The sequence below is a fragment of the Agelaius tricolor genome, unplaced genomic scaffold, assembly GCF_023055355.1.
Source record: "Agelaius tricolor isolate 1412-34295 unplaced genomic scaffold, bAgeTri1.0.p SCAF_17, whole genome shotgun sequence".
In the NCBI taxonomy this organism is placed as follows: domain Eukaryota; kingdom Metazoa; phylum Chordata; class Aves; order Passeriformes; family Icteridae; genus Agelaius; species Agelaius tricolor.
In genome coordinates, this window is record NW_027269277.1 from 17,977,157 (window position 1) to 18,001,130 (window position 23,974).

The 23,974-nt window shown below is 46.4% G+C and overlaps 1 protein-coding gene across 1 annotated transcript in view; it reads left to right on the forward strand.

The window, feature by feature from the left end:
• Positions 1-5,620: 5,620 nt before the first annotated feature.
• LOC139597419 (ligand of Numb protein X 2-like) overlaps positions 5,621-23,974 on the forward strand; it is a 31,209-nt gene continuing 12,855 nt past the window's right edge. Inside the window, exons 1-4 of the mRNA XM_071442753.1 lie at positions 5,621-5,805; positions 19,097-19,533; positions 21,944-22,170; positions 23,451-23,647. Of these exons, the coding sequence (XP_071298854.1) occupies positions 19,145-19,533; positions 21,944-22,170; positions 23,451-23,647 (813 nt within the window). The 5' untranslated portion in view covers positions 5,621-5,805; positions 19,097-19,144. The remainder of the gene's footprint in view (positions 5,806-19,096; positions 19,534-21,943; positions 22,171-23,450; positions 23,648-23,974) is intronic.

Below are 23,974 nucleotides of genomic sequence, written 5' to 3' on the forward strand. Positions count from 1 at the left end.
CAGCACCCTCAGGGCACACACAGAGAGTGTCTCCTGCCAGCCCAGGTGCCCTCAGTACCCTCAGGGCACACACAGAGAGTGTCTCCCTGCCAGCCCCGGTGCCCTCAGCACCCTCGGGGCACAGAGAGTGTCTGCCCCCAGCCCAGGTGCCCTCAGTACCCTCAGGGCACACACAGAGAGTGTCTCCCTGCCAGCCCAGGTGCCCTCAGCACCCTCGGGGCACACACAGACAGTGTCTCCCCGCTGTCAGCCCAGGTGCCCTCAGCACCCTCGGGGCACACACAGACAGTGTCTCCCCCCAGCCCAGGTGCCCTCAGCACCCTCGGGGCACACACAGACAGTGTCTCCCCCCAGCCCAGATGCCCTCATACCCTCAGGGCACACACAGTGAGTGTCTCCCCGCTGTCGGCCGTGTCGGGGCTGCCCCCCGGTGTCTGCCGACTCGGGACTGGCCCAGGGTTCCTGAGAGGCTCGCAGAGAGACCGAGACACGCACTGAACACTTTGCATTATGCTGGAGACATAAACATGCTCTATTGCCTTGCAGCAGTGACAGAGCAGGCCCTGAGGAGGCTGCAGGAATGCCCCCTGTGCTCAGTGCTGCACAGTCACTGCTGTCACTGCTGCTCCCACACTCGTGGCAGGGAGTTTTGCCCCCCAGGAGCAGTGCTGCAGACTTCCCTGGCTCCTGCCTCTCCAGGAAGATCAGAGTGCACGGCCCCACTTGGGAGCCCAAGGGGAAGCGTTTCCTGCCAGGGACAGGATAACAGCCCTGGACACACACAGCCCTTTCCTCTGGCCCAGCTGCCCAAGAAGCTCAGAAACACAGAAAATCAAGTTTGTTTTTAACCAGTTAGCAGAACAAAAGTGGCTGGAGGTCAAATTCTAAAGCCTGCAGGAACACATTATTTACTACAGACCTGTATCAGAGAGCAGCAGTACCTCCCAGGCACAAAACTGGACAGATAATATTCCAGAATTGGATCAAGTCTCCTCAGTATCTGTTATCAGTTTTAACTAAGAGACTAGTGTTGTAATTACAGGTTATAAAGTAAATTGAGCACCATACTTGCTATATAGAAATAATTGCTGGAAACTCAGTACCTTATCTCTTTTCTTCAAGAAATTCATAAGGAAGGGGAGTCAGGCTTTTGGGCTAAGCACCACAAAGATAAGTTCACTCCTGTAAAATAATAAAGGAGAATTCAGTGGGACTTGAAATTGGCCTAATGAAATATTATTTTATTTATTGCTACAGTATCATTTTTTGGTAGGTGAGGTATTTCTGAACTCTCATTGAAAATACTGCAACAGAAGCATCATGACAAAAAGAAATCTGAGTTGGTTACAAAGAAGCTGCAGCATTTCAACAGTAACATTTCAAAATTAAGGGACAAGTGTCAATATTATCCACAACAGCAAACACAGGAAGTGATTATTTTCATGTATTTCTTTTTTATCCTTATATTATCATATCTGTTCTGCTGCAAAAAGCCAGATGGGTTTTTCCCCTCCTAAGAAAAGCCAGATGCCTCTTTATATCTGCCAACAGGCACTTTTCTGGAAGCAGAGAATCAGTCTGTTTACATCCAATGAAAACATCCTACAGATCCATCAAATAAACTACTCCAACATTGTTAATAACTGCCCTCTGTTAATAAAACACCACCAGGATAATGTAAAATAGTCCTAAATCATTACTAACACATCCAAGATTCTTGTGTTTTATTTCTTAATAGTCTGTTTGCTCCCATTTATACATTCCAAACACTGGGACTTCAGCTGCTCCCTATAAAACACAGTGTGCAATGCACAGGTAGCACTAATGTACAGCAAACACAACAAAATACTGTTAAAGCAACAAAGAAACTTCTAGAATCTGGCAGAATGAATCCAAACAAAGTGTTTGGGACCTTGGGTTCACCAGAATGACCTTGGTCCTCATGCACAGGTGCTTCCATCACTCTGCTTTCCACAAAAGGGAGATTCCAGGGCATTTGATCATAAATTCCTGGGATGACTCTCTCTCCTTGTTTGTGGGATTTGTTTTTTAATTGTGTTTACATTCTTGTGTGTGGGTTGGGAATTTTGTTTTGTTTGTGATGAAACATCAAAGTTGAGTCCCAAATTAATGCTGTGCAGTTGTACATTTCTTGCACCTTCCCACAAGAGGACAGCCACACACACAGTTACCAAGTTTTATGCAAATTTAATGGATTAAACTAATCTGTAAATCTTTGTGTGATGTGTTTTTGCTTTCTCCTCCAATTTTCCTCCTGTTATTTTTCCAATTATTTTGCTTATTGAACACCATTTTTCAGATTAAAAAAAAGCTGTCTGAATCTTCTGAAATAAAAGAATTCATAATCTGCAAACACACAAATTTATTCCGTTGATATTTAAATTCTCTTTGCCAGAAAGCTGCATTTTAATCCTGACACTTGCACTGCACAGGAGTGCAGACATTAATCTTTCCCATACAGGGGTTACTGTATAAATCACACACAGGAAATTATTAGCAGTGAAAGCAGATAAAACTCAACCTGAGATTGCTGGATTTTGTGATAGAGATCTTTGCAGCTCTCAAAAGCTACACAAGTAATTCAGCAGAAGTGCTGGTAAATAAAAACTCCTTGAGTTGTGCAGAACTTTGGCATTTCAAAATCAATAGACCAGAGTGTGGGGTTTGTGAGAGGTGCCAGAGAAGGCACAGCTGACTGACATTCTCACCAACACCAATTTAACCAAAGTCAACATTTGAGTGTTATCCCAGAAACTATTTCTCTCCCAAATATTGAGATGCTTTCCATGCAAAACACATCTGAGCCTCCTCTTCAGGTTTACACAACATATTAAATTAACTGCCAGCACAACAATCCAGTGGAGCAATTAATTTACACTTTGCAAACTGAATATTCAGCTGTGGTTTGGGATCCTTCTTCACCAGGATCAGTTTCATATTTAGCCACTTTGCCCTTCTGACAGCTTCTTTAGCATTTCTAGGGAAGAATCACATCCATCCATTTCCACCTCTGAATTATAAACTAGATTGGGGAACTCCATCTGGCTTTAGAAATGTATCCATCTATTTTAAATGTGTTTATATATTTAATATAAAATATATTTACAGAGATTTTCACCTGGTTTGTTTTTCAGCTGGATCAGTTCACAGTGCAGAGCTAAGGGTTGGTGTGCCTTGTTGCCAGGGCAGGAACAGGAGCAGGTAGGAACCAGTAATACAGCAAAGTCTTTGTGTCATCAAGGCAAGCCTTATTTAAGATGTGGCTGCTTTTGCCTGGGCTAAAAAACAAATTAATTTCAGTTCCTTACATTTGTGTTAGCTCTGCAGAAGAGACCTGTGTCCTCTGTGAGTCCATTTAGTAGCCATGACTCAGTGGGATTCCTTTATTACAAAACCAAACCAGAATTCCAGCACGCTTATACAATAAACTTTCACCAGATCTTAATTATGTTTGGTCACACTGTCCATCCAGAAACACCTGATAAAAATCTCCAGCAAGTGCTAACTTGACAGAATTCCTCATTCTGAAGATTTTCATCCATTTCAGATTTCCCTGGGGTTTGTCTCCCCAATAGCCCAGGTTCACCCACACATTTCCTGTCCTCACCCCGGAGCTGCACAGAACAGGGAATGGTTCTGTGCTAAGGTTTAAACCTCTTCCCTTGGGAGTTCTCCAGCCCTTCAGAGCTCAGCTTAAGCTCTGCCTGTTTACAGGCCAGGCTGTTCAGTGTAAATGAGCTCTGGATTAATGAGTTCAGGCTCAGGTGTGAGCTTGGGGTGCACACCCAGCCTGATGTCTCTGCTCCTCATGTCTGAGCTAGCTATGCACTTCCAGGTTTATTCCTAAAATATTTTTTGTTCACAATGATCTGATAGATGCTACCCAGCCTCCTGAGCTTTGGTGCTTCAGAGGAAATCCTATCTGACATTTAATTTATCCTAACCAAAATCGATGGGTTCGCAAAGCTGGATCATAATTCTCAGCTGAGCCCTACAAAATCACCTTACACTTCATGTCCTGTGGAAACATGGATCTCACGTGGGCATTGTTGGTGTGCCTCAATTCCACTACATTTCCAAAAATAATGTAAATAAAATAATTAAAGGGCCTTGCTGCTCTTTCAGTACACGGTGTACCTCCTACAGCCTCACCTGTGCAACACAAAGATCCCTCACTCACCCCCAAGCACAGCTCACAGTCCCTCGTTGTCAGACTTCAACAGACAAAAACAGGGAACAGAATTCATTAATGAGGTAGCAATGAACCAGAAAGACTCCATAGAAAATTTGATACAAAAGGGACGAATTGAATTTAAAAACTGATATAAAATTATAGAATGGCTTGAACTGGAAAGGACCTTAAATATCATTTCGTTCCAGTCACCAAATAAAAGATGGTCTCTCACTTATTGAAAATGAATGAATACCACAGATCCCCAGCCCTATTCAAGCAGAAAAGGTGTTTTCAGGACATGGAAAGGACTTTCTCCTCCCTCCATTTAGGTCTGTATCAGCAACTCTGTGACATCCTAAATGATTAAATGCAGACAGGCATGTGCTAGTTCCATCTAGACTACGTTACCTCTCAGTGTACAAAAGTTCCCCTCCTAATAAATCCTGCTGTAAACCGCTGGTTCAAAGTTCTACTTTCTTCTCTTTATTGTCACAAACATAATCTACTTTATTACTTCATGACCCTCTTGTCTGCAGAAAGAGCAATTCCAAGGCTGTGTGATGAACAAGAGAAAGAAATTATAACCCACAGACTATGATGGGTTGGGTCTCTTTCTTTGGGAGGAATTCCAAGCTTGGACATAGTGCTAACACAGCTTGGAAACTTTTAAACCCCATGTGTGTAGTTTGTCATTTTGCTAGTTTGAAGGAGAGTTCCAGGGAGTTGCCTTAATAGGAACACTGGAACCTGGAACTACTTGGAGTTTATAGAAATGACAGTTTATAGAAATGACAGGTAAATCAGCACTCCCTGGTATCCAGTGCCATCTTTTCCTCTGAGGGGAGCAGGAATTGTCCCTGAGGGAAGCAGGGATGCCCTGAGGGGAGCAGGGATTGTCTCAAGGGCCGTGGGAATTGCTGGAAGGGAAGGGAAATTGCCCTGAGGGCAGCATGGATGCCCCAAAGGGAGCTGGGATGCCCTGAGGGAAGGAGGAATGCTCTGAGGGGAGCGGGAATACCTCGAGGGGCAATTGCGCTGAGGGGAGCAGGGATGCCCTGAGGACAGCGGGAAGCCAAGGCCCAGGACGTGCCCGAGGGCAGCGGGGATGCCCTGAGGGGAGCGGGCGGTCGAGGCCCGGGATGTGCCCCGAGGGCAGCGGGGATGCCCTGAGGGCAGCGGGGATGCCCTGAGGGGAGCGGGCGGTCGAGGCCCGGGATGTTCCCCGAGGGCAGCGGGGATGCCCTGAGGGGAGCGGGCGGTCGAGGCCCGGACGCGCCCCCGCCGCCGCGGCTGCTCTGGCGGGGCGGGCCGAGGCCGCCGGGTGTGCGCGGCCCGGGGAGGCGGCGGCGGCGGAGGAGGAGGCGGAGGCGGTGAGGGGAGGGCAGGGCTGGGCTGATCTGTGCCGTGCCGGGCGGGCGAGTGACACCTGGGCGGCTGCGCTGCCTCCTCCTCCTCCTCTCACGTAGGTTTCGACTTTCTTCCCCGCCCGGAAACTTGGTGGAGGCGCCGCGCTCGCCGCCGTCGCAGGCCGGCTCGGCGCTGGGCTTGCAGCGCCTCTTCCCTCCCCGTCCCGGGGGTGAGCGAGCCCTTTCCTGCCCCGGTGGCCCCAGGTGAGCGGGGACGGTGTGGGGGGCGTGAGGGGGCCCCGCCGGGACTGAGGGACGTGGGAGTCCCAGAGGAGGCGCGGGGCTCCCCCCGGGCTGAGGGGGGACTCGGGGGGTCCCGGCCGGCTGAGCGCGGGACTCCCTTGAGGGGCTCGGGAGGATCCCACGGGGGCTGAAGGGATGCGGGTTCTCTTAAGGGGCTCGGGGGGTCCCTGAGGGGATGCGGGGTTCCCCGAGGGTCCCGCCGGGCTGAAGTTGGGGTCGCGGATCCCCGAAGCTCCCGTTCTCCCAGCGGAGGGCTCGGCCGTGACCGCGACCAGTGTCCCTTATCAGTGACACGGGTACGCAGGTGAAGGCTGTCGGCCCCGGGGTTAACTCTTCACAGCTGCTGCCTGGGCAGAACCCACCAAACCCCGCGATTTTCTGCTCGTGGGGCTCGCAGGGAGGCAGTGGGGCAAAAATGTCTTTGCTAGGAGACGGAGAGCGGCAAAGTCTGCGAGTTTGCTGGTAATTAATGCAGGGGGAAAACCTATAAATAGAAGTTGATATAAACAACTAAAGCACAGCAAGGTGAGATGTGGGCCTTTTGGAAATACCTTAAAGGTGAGAAGTACAGGTGACCATAAAGCTTAGTTTAGCCCAAAGACTAACCATCTATTTGTAAAGATTTTTATTTAAGATTTTTTGGTTTTTTTAATGAGGGGTGTAAAGAAGGGGTGAGGCTGTGTGCTGCTGAAGCGCTGGTTCTGCTCTGCTCGGCTGGGTGCACTTGTTATCTCGAGGGTAATGTCAGGAGGAGAGAGATCTGATGGAGAAGGAGCAGACCAGGCAGCAGCCAGTTGATGCCAGCGCAGGAGGTGGCAGGGACAGCGGGACTGCCCCTTTCGGTGGCACTGCAGGCTTAGTTTGCTTTAAGCCCCGCTTGAAACGGCACTTTCAACTCCTTGAGCGGTTTTTGGGACCTACTTTACCTCCGGAAAGTAAGAAATGTAAAATGAGTGCTTCCCTGCTGCTTACCAAGCCGAAAAAATGTCCCATTTAAACTTCTGCTCCAGTTTTTTAGCAAAGGCGAAAGGACCAGAACATAAAGTTTCCGTAGGAAAAGCGATTCCAGCTCAAGTGCAGATGTAAGTGGTAGGGGAGGTCTCTGCTGTGCAGAGTGTGTCGCGGCGGGGACACAGTGGCGATAATTGGCGGCCCAGAGGAGTTTCTGTCACTGTCACAGAAGCCCGGAGTTGTCCTGTGTCATCCTCGAGGCCCTGGGGGCTCAAGCGGCCCAAGGTCTGGGCGGTGTGGAGAGCTGGAGCTCTCCTGCAGCCGTGCCAGTTGTGTGTGCTGTGCCTTTGAGGGACGGCGCTGACGTTTGTCCTTGATGCCGGAGCTCTTCTGGCAGCTCTCCAGGCAAGGGAGAGCAGATTGCACACATGGCTCCTTCAAAACAAAACTTCTTTCTCTGAAGTTGCACGCTCCAAGTCGTCTTTCACAATTTCCCTGAGCAGATGTAGTGTGTCTGCTGCTGAAAGGGCCTAAGGCAGTGGGAATATTTATTCCCTCCCCCAAAGGGATTTGCTCCCTGGACCAGTTTATGAAGTCAGAACAGCACCAGTGCTTGTGCAGGGCAAAACAAAGGGGTCATATGGCTGGGGATGGAGCAGGGAAATGATAAACAGGAGGCCAACCTTCTCTGGGGACTCCCCAGCTGGAAAAGTCAGCCCTGCTGGAAATCCACACCTTCACTCTCCCTAAGTGTTACCATGCAAGCTGGGTGCAGATGGGACTCATTTAAATAACGGGGATTCACTGGCATAAACCCCATGGGATGAAGAGGAGAGGAGGACCTGGGTGTGCAGCAAAAAGCACCATCTGTTGAATGACAAATTTCAAGTTTTTAACCAAATCATTACCGAGGGAAGTGAGCAAGAGTTAAAAACCCAACCATATGGCCTGGGGAATGGGGGCTCAAAGAGGTGGAAGGAGCAGCTCCAGAAGGGACCTGGGAGCTATGTGACCTCTATAAAAGCCCCTGAGGTTTGAAGAGAGCTGAGGAAACAGGTTGAGATTGATTCTGGATAAACGTAGTGCTCCCTGAATGGCAATCCCAGTAACTCCTAGAAATTTTAATTAAGGGGTTTGTAAACTACAGTAGCGCAGTACTTCCCCAAATGTGGTTACTAAAAGAATTTACTCATTTATGGGATTGTAGAGTCCTAGACTTCCATACCTAAAAGAATAAATATCACTGCATAATAAAGTACCTGTAGCTCACAAAACACCCCTGCTGTATTTCCTCTTCTCCTTGCACTGCCAAATATCTCTTATTTTCTGCATTAAAATAAAAACTTCCTGCTGCAACAGCTCTATTGATTTCACTTTGAAAATGAAGCTGCATCATTTCATTCTGCTCGTGTGGATCTCCCCAGAGGAGTTGCAGCTGTTGCCTTACTCACAGGCCTGAATATGTTTTGCTGGTTTGATACAAAACCCTCTTGTTTGGCTTTTCCTTCTCGGTTTACTTTAGTGGTGCTGCTCGTACAGTTGTTAGGAATTGCATTTGACAGTCCCTCATCAGTTTATGCTCCCTGATTTATAGCACATAAAACGTTGCTCTTGGCTTAGAAATTTCTTGACACCAATGGAGTTTGAAAATATGAAAATATCTGGCAGTTTTTCTGATATTTCAGATAAGAAATTGCCCATGAGTCAGTATCTCACCAGCCATCTCTAAAGGGTTAGAGGGGATTTAGATGAACGAGCAGTAAGAGTTACTGTGCTGGTCCAGGAAAAAGCACTTAAGGCTGGAAGGAGGGAAATGGAATAAAGCTGGATTAATTTGGAGAGACAATCAGCAGCTTACAGGCAAAGGCTCTTAAATTTTTTTAAATCTATATATTTATATAGTGATCCCCTAAGTCTAGAGGTTTCCTGTACAAATTTTGTTTGGAGACTGCCGTGTTCTTTATTTGGAATATTCTCCAAGGGTTGCACTAGAAGGGATTGTGTATTTTTTAGAAGTCTTGTCTAACTTTGCCTATTCTTTATCTGTACCTTAAATCATGCAAGTTTTGTAGACAGCTGCAGCAGAGTCTCTTTAAAGCTGATTTTCTGACAGTTAAAAAGGAGTTGAGATAAAACTTGCCCTGTTCCCCTGAGGGTTCAAGGGACTCACCTGTGGCATCCTGTGGCCATTGCTGAAAGCCCCGTAAATCATAAGCAGCCCTATTTGTAAAGTTCCCAGGCTTATCTAGGGGTGGGGGGTTGATAACAGAGAAATTCTTCTCACCTAAGAAATGCTCTTGTAGATCCCTACCCAGCAAATAAATAAGGGCAGCAGCCCCTGCCCTGGGAACTGAGAGCTGAGCATTTCCTCTTGAACGTGCTCACAACTGAGCGGCAACAAAAATTGCAGCGTGATTATTTCGAGGAGGATCCATAAAAATAAACATCATGGCTCTCCTGGGCCTTTTAGTCCTTAGGCTAAACCCCAATTCCCTGTGAGAGCAGCACCTGGGGCTGCTTTAGCCCAACCTCCGGGGGTGAAAAGCGAGCAGAGAAAGGAGAAAGGAGATTGCTCCCCCTTCCCTCCTCACGGCCGGCCCAGGAGCAATGTGGCTGCTGCACTGATTTGGGAATAGCTCAAGGACTTTGCTCTGTTGCTTCAGCTCCCTTAGCTGATGAGGCACTCACTCCCATTTAAAATTTATTTTTAGAACAAGGGAAAATAGAATTATCAATTCTCGCATATTGCAAATATGTGCCCCGTACAGCGAGATAACAACGGGTTTTAAAGTCCTGCTGCTGGTACCAGGGTAAGATTTGAACAGAGAGAAACACATCCCAAAATGCCTCTTGCATTCTGCTTCCCCCAGCTGTGAGGGTTGTCTGAAGTCAGTAAGATACAGCCAGAGAAACTGCATGAAATTGGATGAAAAGGCACCTTCAATTCCATGTGTAAGCTCATTAACCACTAACACAGAGGTCTTGAACAGCAGAATATGTCTCAAGACTTCTGAAAATGAGATCTAATACTGTTCTGTCTGTCTCTAGGGGAAGGTAATCGTAATCCAGAGACCTTTATTTTTAATTTCTTTGACTTCTGCTGTTTCATTATTTACTTAGGAGCTGTCACCTGTGGTGAAGGGCATTGCACTCCTGGCTGCAGCAGCTCTGCCTACCCAGAGGCACTGGCAGAGTTTAAGTTCACTTCAAACTCAGCTGCAGCTGCCCTGGGGAGCCACAGTTTGAGAAGGTTTCGTTTCGTTTAAATGAAGGCGACTTGTTTTCTTTCTTTCTTTCCCCTTTACCACGATCTGAGGCTGAGATGGAATGTAAAGGGGAATTACAGACTTAATTAGCTCTTAATTCAGCTTTTTTAGTTAGTGTGAACAAGCTTGGGCTGGAAAGTACTTTGCATAAAAAGCCCTCTTACCCCGTGAAAGGAAGTCTGAGCAGGGCAATGTGTCCTGCTGTCACCCTGCTGTCACCCTGCTGTCACCCTGCTGTCACCCATGGCAGCGGGCACAGGAGCTGCTGGGAAAGAAGAGCCAGCCAGGGGAAATGTGCTGGACCCTCTGGAGTGACTCTCAGCCATCCTGCCTTGGGTTTATTTTGTGGAGCTGAGATTGCAAGTGCCAAACTCTTTAAACAGAACATCATTTAAAAATATAGTGCTACTGAAACTGGGACTTGGACCAGGTAATGAGGGGTTCTGTGCTTCTTTATCCTGCAGCAAAGCCCTAATCTGGTGCTTCTGATTTTAAAAACTGTGACTGTTGATAGGAAATATTTCATCTCCAGGTGCAAAACTGCTTTCATGCTGCTGGATTGCTTGTGGTAAAGTTTTGTAGAAAACAAGAGTTCCTTGTTTGTGTTTCAACGAACTTAGAAAATGAGTTATTTTGTGCTTAAGGCTGAGAGTAGCCAAGATTAATTTCTTTTAACTGAAATTAATTTTAAAGTAGCACTTTGATAGAATGTGATAAAGATTAAAGCTCTGTAGGAGTTTCTCACAAGACAGCAAGGCTTAGAGCTACAGAAATACCTTTTGTCTCCCAAAAGCAAGAGTCTCTCTCTTCCCGCCTCCTCCCTTCTCACATTACATTTAAATATCTCTGATGTGACCACCCTGGTGAGATTATTCAAACAGGGGCTTTAAAAACATCCAGTTAAATACAACACAGTCTGCTTCTTGCCCTGTGTGCTTTGGAAGTGCTGTGCTGAAACAGAGATCACAGGTGGACGGTGGTGGGCAGTTTGCTCTCATCCCTCTCTATAAAGAGGGGATGTGGAGGTAGGCACACAGACAGGGATGAGGTAACAGCATCTGCTACTCATTTGTAGCCATTAGACACTGGATTTTTACCTCATGTTCCCAGGAGCAAGCAGAGCCCTTTGGAAAGCCAGTGTGCTCCCAGATATTCAGATGAACCCAAATCTTAACATCACATCTCCTAATCCCTCTTTGTTTGGTTTTGGGCTGCTTGTTTGAGTTGCAGGAGAAGCTTTGATTATTAATTACTGATTAAATTCTTAAATAATAGCACTGGGTTCTTTCTTTCTTTGTAGAAAGCTTCTCCCACAAACATCAAACTGATTTTTAGGGATAGAGTTGCAGATAGCTGCCAAATTGAAAATGTAGGTGAGGGTGGAGGTGGGAGTATTTAATTTCCTGGAGAGAGAAGATTACAGATACAATAGAAAAAAATAAAGACAATCCACCCCTGTGGTGATAAAACTTCCATAGGAATATGTGAGTCAAATTCTGCAAAGAAGCAAATTGATTTAAGTGACTGAAGGATTCCTGTGAGCACAAAATGAGCAACATGGCTGTTTGTGTGGAAAGGAGGGTGGATATAGTGGAAGCATCTTGCAAGGGTGAGAGAGCAGGGAGAAACACATCAATAAAACAGCTTTTTCTGCAGCACTTGTCTTCAACCTGATGGCATTTAATGTATCCATTTTTTCTGAGCACTATGTTAAAATAGTCACTGTTGGATCCCCTTTGGAAGAAGAGTGTAGGTGGAAAGCTTAATTCCTAAAGAAGGGAGGAGAGAGGAAATGTATTGGGTCTTGTTACCCAGATAATATTAACAGAATGATAACTCCAGAATCTCCTGCTCTGCAGAAAGACCTGGGATTAATTTTTAGATTACACTCATTTAGCCCTGCTGCTTTACCACTCTGGGTCCTGTGGGACAGGTACTGCTCTGTGCAATCATTGACTGACAGAGAAGCAAATGTCCTGAGCATCTGGGAGGGAGAGAAATAAATTAGGAGTACCAACTTCTTAAGTTTTCATGTCAGCTTTTCATTCTGCTCAAATTAAAAGTGCTCACCATTTAAACTGTTGATTGCTAGCAAGATTTTTTAACTGAGTATTACAAATCTTTCCTTGTGTTGAACTTGCAGATACACGAACCAGACAGGTTTTTTTATAAAAGTCTGGAAGATTTTTATAAAATTTGGAATTTTGTAAAATCTGTCTGGAAGTGAGTTATGTTAAAAATGGAAATCCATCAGTGCTGCAGAGCTGATCCTGCACAAGTTGCTCAGCAGAAACCTCCTTGGGATTGTCCTGCTCTGCTCAAGCCTTTCAGCTCATCTCTTGGGACAGGGTTTCCTGGGATGGGTTTGTTATCCTGGTCTAACAGGATAAGGATTCTGATTAGAATTAATGGAAATACAATTGGCTTTCTGTTTTCTGGTGGAGAAAACAGATACTTGCCCAGAAGCTGAGGCAGATAAAATACCAAATTGTTTAATGAGCACAGAAACACCAGGGAGTTTAAATACAACTTCTTTTCACATTTATGATTAGAGAATGGGTATAAAAATGATGGGGACCATGGAAATTTAAATTTCTATTTTTCTTGATATTGATTACAGTAAAGCAGCTTTGATTTAGAATTTCTGAGTCAAAATGTTCACACAAGTGCTGAGCAGTCACTCTTGGAGGTGGCTCATTGGAAATCCTGTGGCTTCAAGGCAAGCTCAATCACTGAAGGGATTGCTTCTTATTTAGCTGCATAAATGCAGCATTTCCAGAATATTCCAGAAGATTTTTACATTTGGTGTCTGATCTTCAGCCATATCAGAAAATAATAAAGATAGTAGGAAATTGGATCAACACCTGAAACCATTCTTGGGTTTGGTGTTGTGGTTTTTTTGTAAAATTGACCTCCTTCAATATTTTTATAAAAATCCTCTGCTATTTCAACACATTTCTGTGCCACTGCTGTAAACTGAGGGGTTGTGAAATGCTGTGGTGACCCACTGGAAGTGTTCAGTCAGGACTGGAGTGCCAGTCCTACAAACCTGTCTCATTTCATGAACCCTTCTTCACAGCAGTGATGAAATTCAGCAAAAGCCCCCCTGTTACAGAGCACATTTTCAACACAATTTCTGTCTCTGGAATGGAAAAAATGCCATTCTGTGAAACACAAAACTTCTTAACTGAGTGAAAACTGTTTGAAGAGCATTAAGGAAAAGCTCTGCCCCTTTTTCTCATGTTTTATTATTTCTAGAGGATTTGGTTTGCCCCATCAGAGTCCATCTGGAACTTGCTTTTAGCCTTGGTCAGTGCCCTCAGCCATCTTCATCCAGATTGTGGATGGCTTGTTTTGTCCAGCCCCAAAAAAATTAATTAATTGTTTAGCCTTTAGTTGGAATGTTGCAGTTCCAGTCTCCCAGGGAAATGTTGTTATAAATATAATAACTGACATAATTATTGCAGTGAAGTGTTACATGGCAGGAGATGTGGGGCACATGCCCCACAGTCCCCAAACCAGCTTTGATTTGGGTTTTCAGCCCAATATTTCTTTATCACCAGGTCACTGCTAACCTCCAGCTGCCCCAAAGCATAAGCCATGGCATTTCTAAAATATTTCCCATGACACAACTTTTTTATAATATTGAGAACAAATTATTTGATTTTTTTAAAATTATTTCTTAACTTCAGCTGTTTGAGACATTCTCTAGTCACCCATATCCTTCAGGAAGAATTTTACATATCTGTTTTGTGTCCTTGCTGCAGACTGCTTGCGTGGTTGTGTGTTTTGCAATATGGAATGTGATCTGCTTACTCACCATATTTGTGGCTTTAGAAATCAGTTAGTTAATAGAAACAGCCTTGACTTTATTCTTTTTTGTTTGGGTTGTTCTTCTTCCCTGGGAGTTTCCCATGTGACCTTAGATAGGTCCCTCAAGATCCTCTTCAGGGCCAGAACAAAGAGTTAAATTCCCAGGGGCTGCTGCCTCTGTGAGTCTGGCTTAGCCTCTGCTGAGGTAATTTCACTTTTTAAATGGGAATAGCAGCCCTGTAACCCCTCAAAGAAATGAAATTCAGGTGCCTACGTTATGGCCAAAATTCACTTGTACCAAATGCTGGAATTATGAGAGCAGACAGGCTTGGCATGAACAGAACTTTAATTTGTGCTCCACACCAAGAGTGGCAGAGTGAAATGGCCTGAAAGCAGAGCCAGAGCAGTGTTAGGGAATGCTGGTGATAAGCTGGGAGCTGGAATGCTGCTCTTGTGGAGCCAGGTACCACAGGCACAGCTCCTGCTCAGTCAGAGCCAGCACAAGTGGAGGCACGGGGTTGGGAAGATTTCTTAGATAATCACCCTTTCTTTAAAAGGCTTTATTTTTTTTTTTTTTCTCTCCCAAGCTGTGAGTCATCAGTTCTATTTCCAAGTCTGGGCTGCTGGGCAGGGAATGAGCAGTTTGCCCACCAGGAATGGTGCCGGTGTGGTTCTTGGCAGACCCCTCCCAGAGCTATTAACAGTGGTGTAGATGTGCAGGGGGGGCAGAGCTGAGGCTCTGGGCCCTGGCAGAGCTAAAACAAGAATAGGCAATGTGCTATTATTGTCAGGAATAGTCTTGCTTTGGCAGGAATACAGATTAGACTACCTGATAAGTCATCATCTTTAAAAAAAAAGTCTAGTCTTTGAGTCAGTGTTACAGTACCAGGAATCCTACTAAAAAAAATATTCCAACACTGGTTGGCTTGAAAAACAATTCTTTTTTGGTTTGTTTTAATACAGTAAAGATAAAGGTGATCCCAGAGGAGTCCTTATGGGATAAGAAATTAGGAAATATAAAGGGATTTCTGCTGATCTATTTCCTTTAATTCTTTGTTAGGCATAGTGGTGTGGGGTGTGTTACTCTCCAAATAATTCTGACTCCAGAGGCATTTCTTGTGTTACCCTTTCAGAGCAGCACATGTCCGTGTCAGGCTTTAACAATTCCATGCAGTCAGTGTGGAGGAACTGGGGACAAGCTGGGTTCTGATGTTGTGACTCCCTCATGATGTGGGTGAAAAGCCACTGAGAGATTGCAGAACTCTGGAGAAAGGCAGCAGCAGGGAAGGTGCCCCCCTTTGCTGGAGAGTGGGGAATGATGGAACAAAAGAAGCAACACGAGGATGGAGGGGTTGATTGGGCTTTGGAGGTTAGAATGAGGAGCTGAGGTTGGATTGCAAAGGACTGAATTTGGATCAGACTCCCCTCCAAAGCTGGAATCCTGTGGCTCTCAGGACTGACTCCTGAGAGTGGCTCATGGAAGCTGAGGGAGCCAGGCCTGTTATGATGAAACACTGATTTTCTACACACTTCAACTCTGCCTTGTTGGGCTGCAGCAACATCTGTGCTGGATGGGATTTTAGCAGTTCTTCCCCTGCAGAAGCTCTGCTTAGTGCCTGAGTCCCTGAGCAAGGGAGGCTTGTTTGAGCCTGCTGCCCTCCCTGTGCTGCTCACTCAGCCCTGCCTTGCCCAAGGCTCTGGGCTGGCTTTCATCACAGAGGTGGCAGCCTTGGCTTCCCTGGTGTCTGCAGGAGTGTCCTCCTTGTTGAAGGGACAGTGGTGCAAGAGTAAAATTCACCTTTAAATGAAATCTTCACCCCTTGTTTTCAAGGATCTAGAAGTGAGACAGCAGATCAGCTTGGAGCAGCAAAATTTTGGTGACACTTTTGTCTTCCACAAGTTATTACTCAGAAATTACTCATCAATGGGATTCATCTGGGGTAACCTTTAAACACAGAGCAGAGAATTAATTTGATAAATAATCTGAAAAACCCCCCAATAAAAGTAGTTTATCAGCAAAATTACTGTGAGGTTTGTTTTTGCTAAGAAAGTGGATTTGTTTCATCACCTGCCAAAGTTTTATGCAAATAGTCCAACCCGAAGCACAAGTATTTCTGATTGGTACTGTTTGCCTTGGAAGCTCCTTGGTTCATTACCTGGTGCTGCTGAGGTGATTGATTAGAATTGAGGAGATGTGAAGTGATGCTCTGATGTTGAAATGTTCCTTTTGCACCTGTAAGGTCATTCAAGATCAGCTGAAGGCTGGCAAAAAGGCCAATAAGGCAAACAGAACCTGCCTGTTTCAGGTGGAGGCAAGCACCAAAAGCAGGCAGATTTCTGAGAGAGGAGGCCATGGACACAGCAGCTTCCATTTCCATGGGTGCTGTCTGAGAGGGGGCCATGGACACAGCAGCTTCCATTTCCATGGGTGCTGAGACAGGAGGCCATGGACACAGCAGCTTCCATTTCCATGGGTGCTGTCTGAGAGAGGAGCCATGGACACAGCAGCTTCCATTTCCATGGGTGCTGTCTGAGAGAGGAGCCATGGACACAGCAGCTTCCATTTCCATGGGTGCTGAGAGAGGAGTGCATGGACACAGCAGCTTCCATTTCCATGGGTGCTGAGACAGGAGCCATGGACACAGCAGCTTCCATTTCCATGGGTGCTGAGAGAGGAGTGCATGGACACAGCAGCTTCCATTGCCATTGGTGCTGTCTGAGAGGAGGACAGGGACACAGCAGCTTCCATTTCCATGGGTGCTGTCTGAGAGAGGAGCCATGGACACAGCAGCTTCCATTTCCATGGGTGCTGTCTGAGAGAGGAGCCATGGACACAGCAGCTTCCATTTCCATGGGTGCTGTCTGAGAGAGGAGTGCATGGACACAGCAGCTTCCATTTCCATGGGTGCTGAGAGAGGAGCCATGGACACAGCAGCTTCTATTTCCATGGGTGCTGTCTGAGAGAGGAGCCATGGACACAGCAGCTTCCATTTCCATGGGTGCTGAGAGAGGAGGCCATGGACACAGCAGCTTTCATTTCCATGGGTGCTGAGAGAGGAGGCCATGGACACAGCAGCTTTCATTTCCATGGGTGCTGTCTGAGAGAGGAGCCATGGACACAGCAGCTTCCATTTCCATGGGTGTGAGAGAGGAGCCATGGACACAGCAGCTTCCATTTCCATGGGTGCTGTCTGAGAGAGGAGCCATGGACACAGCAGCTTCCATTTCCATGGGTGCTGAGAGAGGAGGCCATGGACACAGCAGCTTCCATTTCCATGGGTGCTGAGAGAGGAGGCCATGGACACAGCAGCTTCCATTTCCATGGGTGCTGAGAGAGGAGGCCATGGACACAGCAGCTTCCATTTCCATGGGTGCTGAGACAGGAGCCATGGACACAGCAGCTTCCATTTCCATGGGTGCTGTCTGAGAGAGGAGGGCAGGGACACAGCAGCTTCCATTTCCATGGGTGCTGTCTGGGAGTTGTGCCTTGTTTTGGGAGTCAGCCATGCAGGGGTTAAGGAGGGAATGCAGACAGAGGAGTCAGGGATGTTCACCCAGCCTGAGTGCTTCCCTCCAGGGGAAGATGCTTTCTTGGCACTGCAGCAGGGGAGAGCAGCAAATAACTCCTGCTGTACCCACCTGGAACTGTGACAGTGATGTTTTAATCTTTTGAAGTGAACATGTTCCTGTGGCTGGGGAAGAATTCGCCTGTGAAGTGACTGATTCTGTTGGTGATACATTCTTCCTTTAATTAAGTAGCTGACTTACCTTGACAATTAATTGGAGTGATGCATGATTTTTATTAGAAACCCATGACTAATTTTTTCTTGCCGTTCCTGCTATTTTATTGTTCTTGTCTCCCCTCCTCCCAAGTTCTGCTGTGTGCCAGCTGTGTCCTCCAGGCACTGGTGCAGACCAGTGTTCCCTCTTGCTTACCTGCTCCAGATAAAGTCATTGTTTTCAGGTATTTTCCACATCATCTTTCAGAAATTTTCCATTTCATCACAGTTTTGCAATTTTTTTTGTTTTTAGAGTCTGGGATTCTTTACTTAAAAAAACCCCACCAAAGCACAAACTCCTCAAAACATCACCACAACACCCCCCACTGTGTAATGTAGTTTGCTTCCTTTAATACCACATTTCCTACTTCATTAAAATAACTGCCAGGTTAAAAAAATCCTCCCTGCAGCCATCCCTGTGCCTGTAATCTGCTAGGAAACTCAAGTGAATTTTATATTTAATTACAACAGGCAAGATTCAAAATGGATGTGACTGCAGACATTTCTGTTAAAATGAGAGCAGCAGCTACAAGGACTCAGTTTGTCCCTTGTCCTGCTCTCCCTGGCTGAAAGGAGCTCAATCCTCTCTCTAACCTTGCAACAAATGATGTGGACTATTCTTTACGTTTTTTCCACTTAGGAAGCTTTAGTCTTTTTATAGGAAATTTGTTTCCATGGGGGAACTTAGGCATGGATGAGTGGGGAACAATGCATTGTTTGTTAAAACAATTTTTTTTTGAAGGGAGTGGGCTTGAAAGGAAGGAAATGTGGTTTAGATTTAAGTTTCTTTTGAAATTTATTCCTCTTCTTTTGCCTCATCCTCCCCACCCCCCAAAATACAAAACAGTAATCTTAACAACCAGAACTGCTTTTAACCCCCTGTGCTCTCAGAGGTGTATCCATGTCCTCAGGGGCCACACCAGATGCCAATATTCAAATCTGAGCACCTGTTGGTTTGACCACAGCATCCCAAAAAACTCACTTCCTTTTCAAACCAGGGTATCCCCAAATTGGCTTTTCACCAGACATGTCTTTAAAAGATTTGGTATAATCTGGAAAGCCAGAGGAAGTTTAAAAGTCACTGTCTTGTGTATCCTTCCTTTCCCTTCCCTCTCTGGGTTGTTCTCCATCAAGAACATGCAGTTTTTGTCTCAGCTTTTCTAATCCCTGTGTTTATTTAGTCTGTGTCTGGTGTGTGTGTGTGTATAAAGTTTAAGCCTCAGTTTATCCATGTGCCTAAACCTTGTGCTGAGTGAGGTCCTTGCATCCTCTGCTCCCTGGGCTGCTCATTCACAGGGTGGTTCTGGAAGGAAGAACCCAGTGGGGGTCAGGGGGGTGCAGGTTCTGGAGGAGGAAGCTCGAGGCAGGAATAGAGTTGAATTTTCAATGGGCTGCCTTTAAAGCAGTGTTGGCTGGAAATGCCTGTCTGTCCCTTCCCCACAGGTGTGTGGCAGAGCTGCTGTGTGACAGTCTGCTCCTGGTGCTGCTGCCATGGCTGATCCCGTCCCCGAGGAGAGCGCGTCCCACGTCCCCGAGCTGTGCTGTGAGTGTGGCCAGGCCCACCCCTTGCTGGACAATCACCTGTACAACTTCCAGGACGAGGTGGACGATGAGCTCATCTGCCACATCTGCCTGCAGCCCCTGCTGCAGCCCATGGACACGCCCTGTGGGCACACCTACTGCTTCAAGTGCCTGGAGAACTTCATGCAGGAGTACAGCTTCTGCCCCATGGACCGCAAGAAGCTCTCCTTCCAGCAGTGCCACAAGTCCAGCCTGCTGGTGAGGAACCTGCTGGATAAGCTGCTTGTGCTGTGTCCTTTCAAGGCTGAGTGCCAGCAGACCATGCAGCGCTGTGAGCTGGAGGCTCACCTGCAGAACAGGTGCATTCCCCTTTCCATCCTGCTATTGCCAGGCTGCTGTGCTGCTTAGCAGAGCCCTGTGTTCCCAGAGCAGCTCCCTAAACTGGGGCAAGGTGGGACACCAGAGAAGGCAGGGTGAGGCTGCAGAGGTGGGTGGGTGAGGACAGTGTAATTGTGTGTGTGCTCTGAGCTGCTCACCTTCAGCCTGTCTGCAGACGCTAAACCTGCCAAACACCCAGACATCTGTGGGTCCTGAACTGGGCTGCCAGCTCTGGAGTTGGTACAAACAAACAAGCTTCTTCTTGTTTCCCTTGTGCAGAGAAGAAAGGCACCAAGTCAAGGCTCTGAAAGCAAGGGATTGTGCAGTGCTGCCAGTTTAATTGGTCCAATTAAGATGTGCAGTAAGTCTTTGATTCAAATAGTGCAAGTCCCTCCAAGCTGCACATTATGCACTTGCTGAAACACCTACTTATAATCCCATTATTTTCTCTCATTCTTTTGCTGAGAAATAGAAGCAAATGAAAATTACTGTTTTTTTCTGATCCTCTCTTGTAGGGGAAGGGAGACTTTTTGGTGCTTCCCTGCTGGCAGAGCTGTTGGCAGGCAGGACATTGTCACTTTAAAAGGAGTGCAGGTGACAGAGCTCTTGCCGTGGTGCATGGAGAACCCTTGTTCCTACCTGGTTAATGATTTGCAGGGAGGGGAGCTAAGTGCAAGCCCTGCTGCAGGTGGAACAGAGCTTCCTTGGCAGGGTGCATTTGTCAGCAATGGGAAATGCCACAGGCTTGATTCATTCAGCTGTGTTGTAGTTTGTTGTGGCAATGCCATATTTTAAAAATCAACCAACCAGGGAGCAGGTACACTTAGGATACCTTTGCAGCTCCAGCCAAGGATAACCCTTGTGTTATCATTGTCTTCAGTCCCCGTGAGCTGAGAGCTTGTGTTAGAGTCAGGGGAGGGATGGAAGTGCTTGGGTGCCCCTTTCCCTTCAGTGAAAGTTTATGATCTCCTTTTTCTTGAGCAGCCCTTTGTCCTGGCTGCTCCAGCTGGGGCCATGGCTCACACCAGGGCTGGGCCTTCCTCTGCTCTGCAAATCTGCCCTGCTATCAGTAAACTCCTGTCACTGTGTAATCCCTCTGGCACAGCAGTTACGCATCGGGGAGGGAGAGAGGCACCTCAAATGTTTGCATTAGAGACCTGCCTGGAAACTGTATCATTCTCCTATATATTCCACAGTTCTTTGTAGCTTTCTTGGGGACAGAGTATTCTAAGATTCGAGGCTATTTTCACCTGGGCTGTGGGTGCAAGTGGATCATCAGACTGAAAAATAAGGAGGAAAAAAAACCAGATAAGAAAATTGCACTGCGATTTGGGTGTTCTCTTGTTTTAAGGGAGATTAACTGATAGGAGAAGATTTAAGGAAATAAGAAGCACATAGTAACTTATTTTCTTGGGGGATTTTCCTGCCTTTGCAAATTGAATTTGTGTTTTGATATCTTAAGAGGGACATGTGCACAAGAGGATCACTCAGTTTCTGTCATTAAGTGCAGGGTTATTTTACTGCTTGGAGACTAAATCAGCAGGAATAAACCAGAGGAAGTAATACTGGGATGAAATTCTTTAGCCAGAGTGTAAATAGTTCAGTTTAATTTGAAAAGTGACTCTGGTAAACACCCAATACTACTCATGTCTCTGAAAGTGATGCTTTTGCATTTATCACCTCCTCACCTTTTTTAGAAATACTTGTGATAAAAGAGCTGTTCTTGCTCACCCATTAGTGCTGAGGCTGCTGATGTATCTGCATCCAATTACATCCCAGTTCTGGCACCTCTGGCCTCTGGGGAGCAGGCAGTGGGATTAGGAATTCAACTACTCCCATTCTGGTGGAGCCATCACCTGCATGGCCTGGGAGTACACCAGGTCCAGGATCAGGTCTCATTCCACAACAGAAAATGCCCAATCCTCCCTTGCTGCTCTTGTGTGTAGCTGGTGTGTTAAAACAAAGCCTAATTCAAAGCTGAGCTTGAAACCTGAGCCACTTTCTTTGTATCAAGGTACAGTTCATTGTGATCTCTACAACGTCAGAGCTCAGTATTTGCTTATATTTAAGAGGGATTGTTTTCTTTATGGATTGTTTGCCAGGTAAATATTTAGCAAAGGAGACTCCTGTTTCTATTACATTCTTATTTTTCAAATAATTTGCTTAATAATTTGAAAAGTGGTGAAATAACAAGCCACTGCACTTAAGCTGATACTTGTAGAAGTAGAAACTGAAGGTCAAGGTTTCTCAGTTTTATCATCTGAGGAACCAGGACTGCACTGGTGAGATCTGGGAGCAGCTTCTTCCCACAGGTTTGTCAGAGCTTTCATGTGCTGGGTCACCTGCCCAGGCAGAGACAGTCACTGACAGTCCCTGCCAATCTCTCTCCAGGTGTCCTGGGTTTAAGAAATACAAATCTGAGCTCCAGCGGAAAAGGAACCCCATTTCCAAAGGGAAGGAAGAGCTTCCTGCCAAGGGGGACACAAATACACCCAAGGATCCAGAGCTCCCAAGTGGAGGCTCCTCACTTGTGGCAGAAAGCTCTGGAGCTGCTGTGGTGTCACTGGGGACTGCAGAGCCTGGACTGGTTAATCCAGCTTTTGAGGAGACTGAAGAAGGTGAGAGTTTGCTACAGAAGTGGAATTATGTATTTACCTATCATGATATACCAATGAGGCAATTATCTCAGAAAATTCCATTTTTACGTGCCCCAGCACTGTCAGGCATCCTTAATGCTACTCAGCCATTAGTAGTCATCAGAGGCATCTCTTCCTTCAGCAGAAAGGAGATGCATTCATGTGCATCAGGGGTGGCAGAGTCTGCTCACAGGCACAAAACTGTACAGAACCATTTGGAGAAACCCTGTGAGACTGCAGTGAGTACTTGCAGTATTCTGTGGAGAAACAAAGGCAGTCCCTGTCAGTGTGAACGTGGAGCACTTAAAGCCCTTGCAGAAGCCAGATAATTAGTAACTAGGAAGTGTTCCAGGTTCTTGTTAATCTTGTTAGGAAAGTTAAATATACAGTCAGTTTCCTGGAGTGGTCAGTACCTCCCTCCTGGTGTTTTTGTAGCATAAGTTAGGTTTTGATTAACAGGCAGCTCTGGAAGCCTTGCAGATCAAATCTCCACTTCAGTGTAGCAGCCTTGTCTCAGCTTGGTAGGAGGCAGCAGCGTGGAGACCTCAGTGCCTTGTCTCAGAGTTAGGCTCAGCTTCAGCCCCTGTGCCTGGGACAGAGGTAACTCACAGGTCAGTTCAGTTCCCTGTTGGCCTTTTCCCAAAGCACACCTGGAGCAGGTTTTGCATCCCTGGTGTGGCACCTGCCCTTCACCCTGTGCTGGGCCTGTCTGAGTGTCCCCATGCTGGGAGGTCTCAGCCCCCTTGCTAACAGCAACTTTCATCCTCAAAGTGCAGCCTTGCTTCATCTCCATGCTGTGAAACACCAAACATTCCTCCTGGTCCACAGGGGGGATGGGAAAAGGGGAGCAAAGGAAATTAGAGGAAGGAAGTTGCAGAGCAGTAATTACAGCTGGGTAGTCCCTTTCCCTCATGGGCATCATGGAAACTGGAATTTATTATGTGTGTGCTTCTAGCAGGCCAGCTATCACAGGAGAAAAACAAATCTCTAAATATAGCCAATCCATACTGAATGCCTTTTAATAAATCCCAAGCAACAACAATAAAGAGTTTGAATTCACCAAAAGCTAGGAGAAAATGGGAAAAATTCTGGAGAAACTTTAAAGAAACAGAGGGATTCTAAGCTTTTTATGTGACCTTAGGTCTCCTAATAGCTGCTTTCCCTCCAGATGTTCCAGAGTGAACACAACCTGAATCTTGGGGTGCTGTGAAAAGGAAATTTCTGTTAATGTGTTGTTTTTTCTCTTCAATTTCCACAACCAGACCTTCCTCAGAGAACCAGTCTTGTGGCTGAAACTACCACCATCGAAATCCACCGGGAAGACCCAGAGGAAGAGCTGGGGATGAGGATAGTTGGGGGTAAGGACACCCCCCTGGGCAACATCGTTGTTCAGGAAGTGCTGAGGGACTCTGTGATTGCTGCTGATGGAAGAATTGCTCCTGGAGACCACATCCTTGAGGTAGGGAAACCCCCCTGGTGGCCCCATTGCTTCCCTTGGCTGGGGGAGGAGAGAGCCTGGAAAAACTGGGAGATCTCTGCAGCTGAGGGTTTTAGAGCACTGCTCAGACCTCTGTGTCAGCAGCAGTGTGTGTCTGCTGGGGCTCAGGAGCACTGCTGGCATTCCTTCCAGTCAGACTCATATTTCTCCTGCATATTTGACAGCTTTTTGAAATGTTTTGGACAAAGTAAAAGATTGCTCCCTGATAAATTTCACACAGCAGCCCCATTTCTCTGCTCTAGTTAGGAAGTCTCATAATTGCTTGCCTGCACTGTGTTGCTTAAGCTG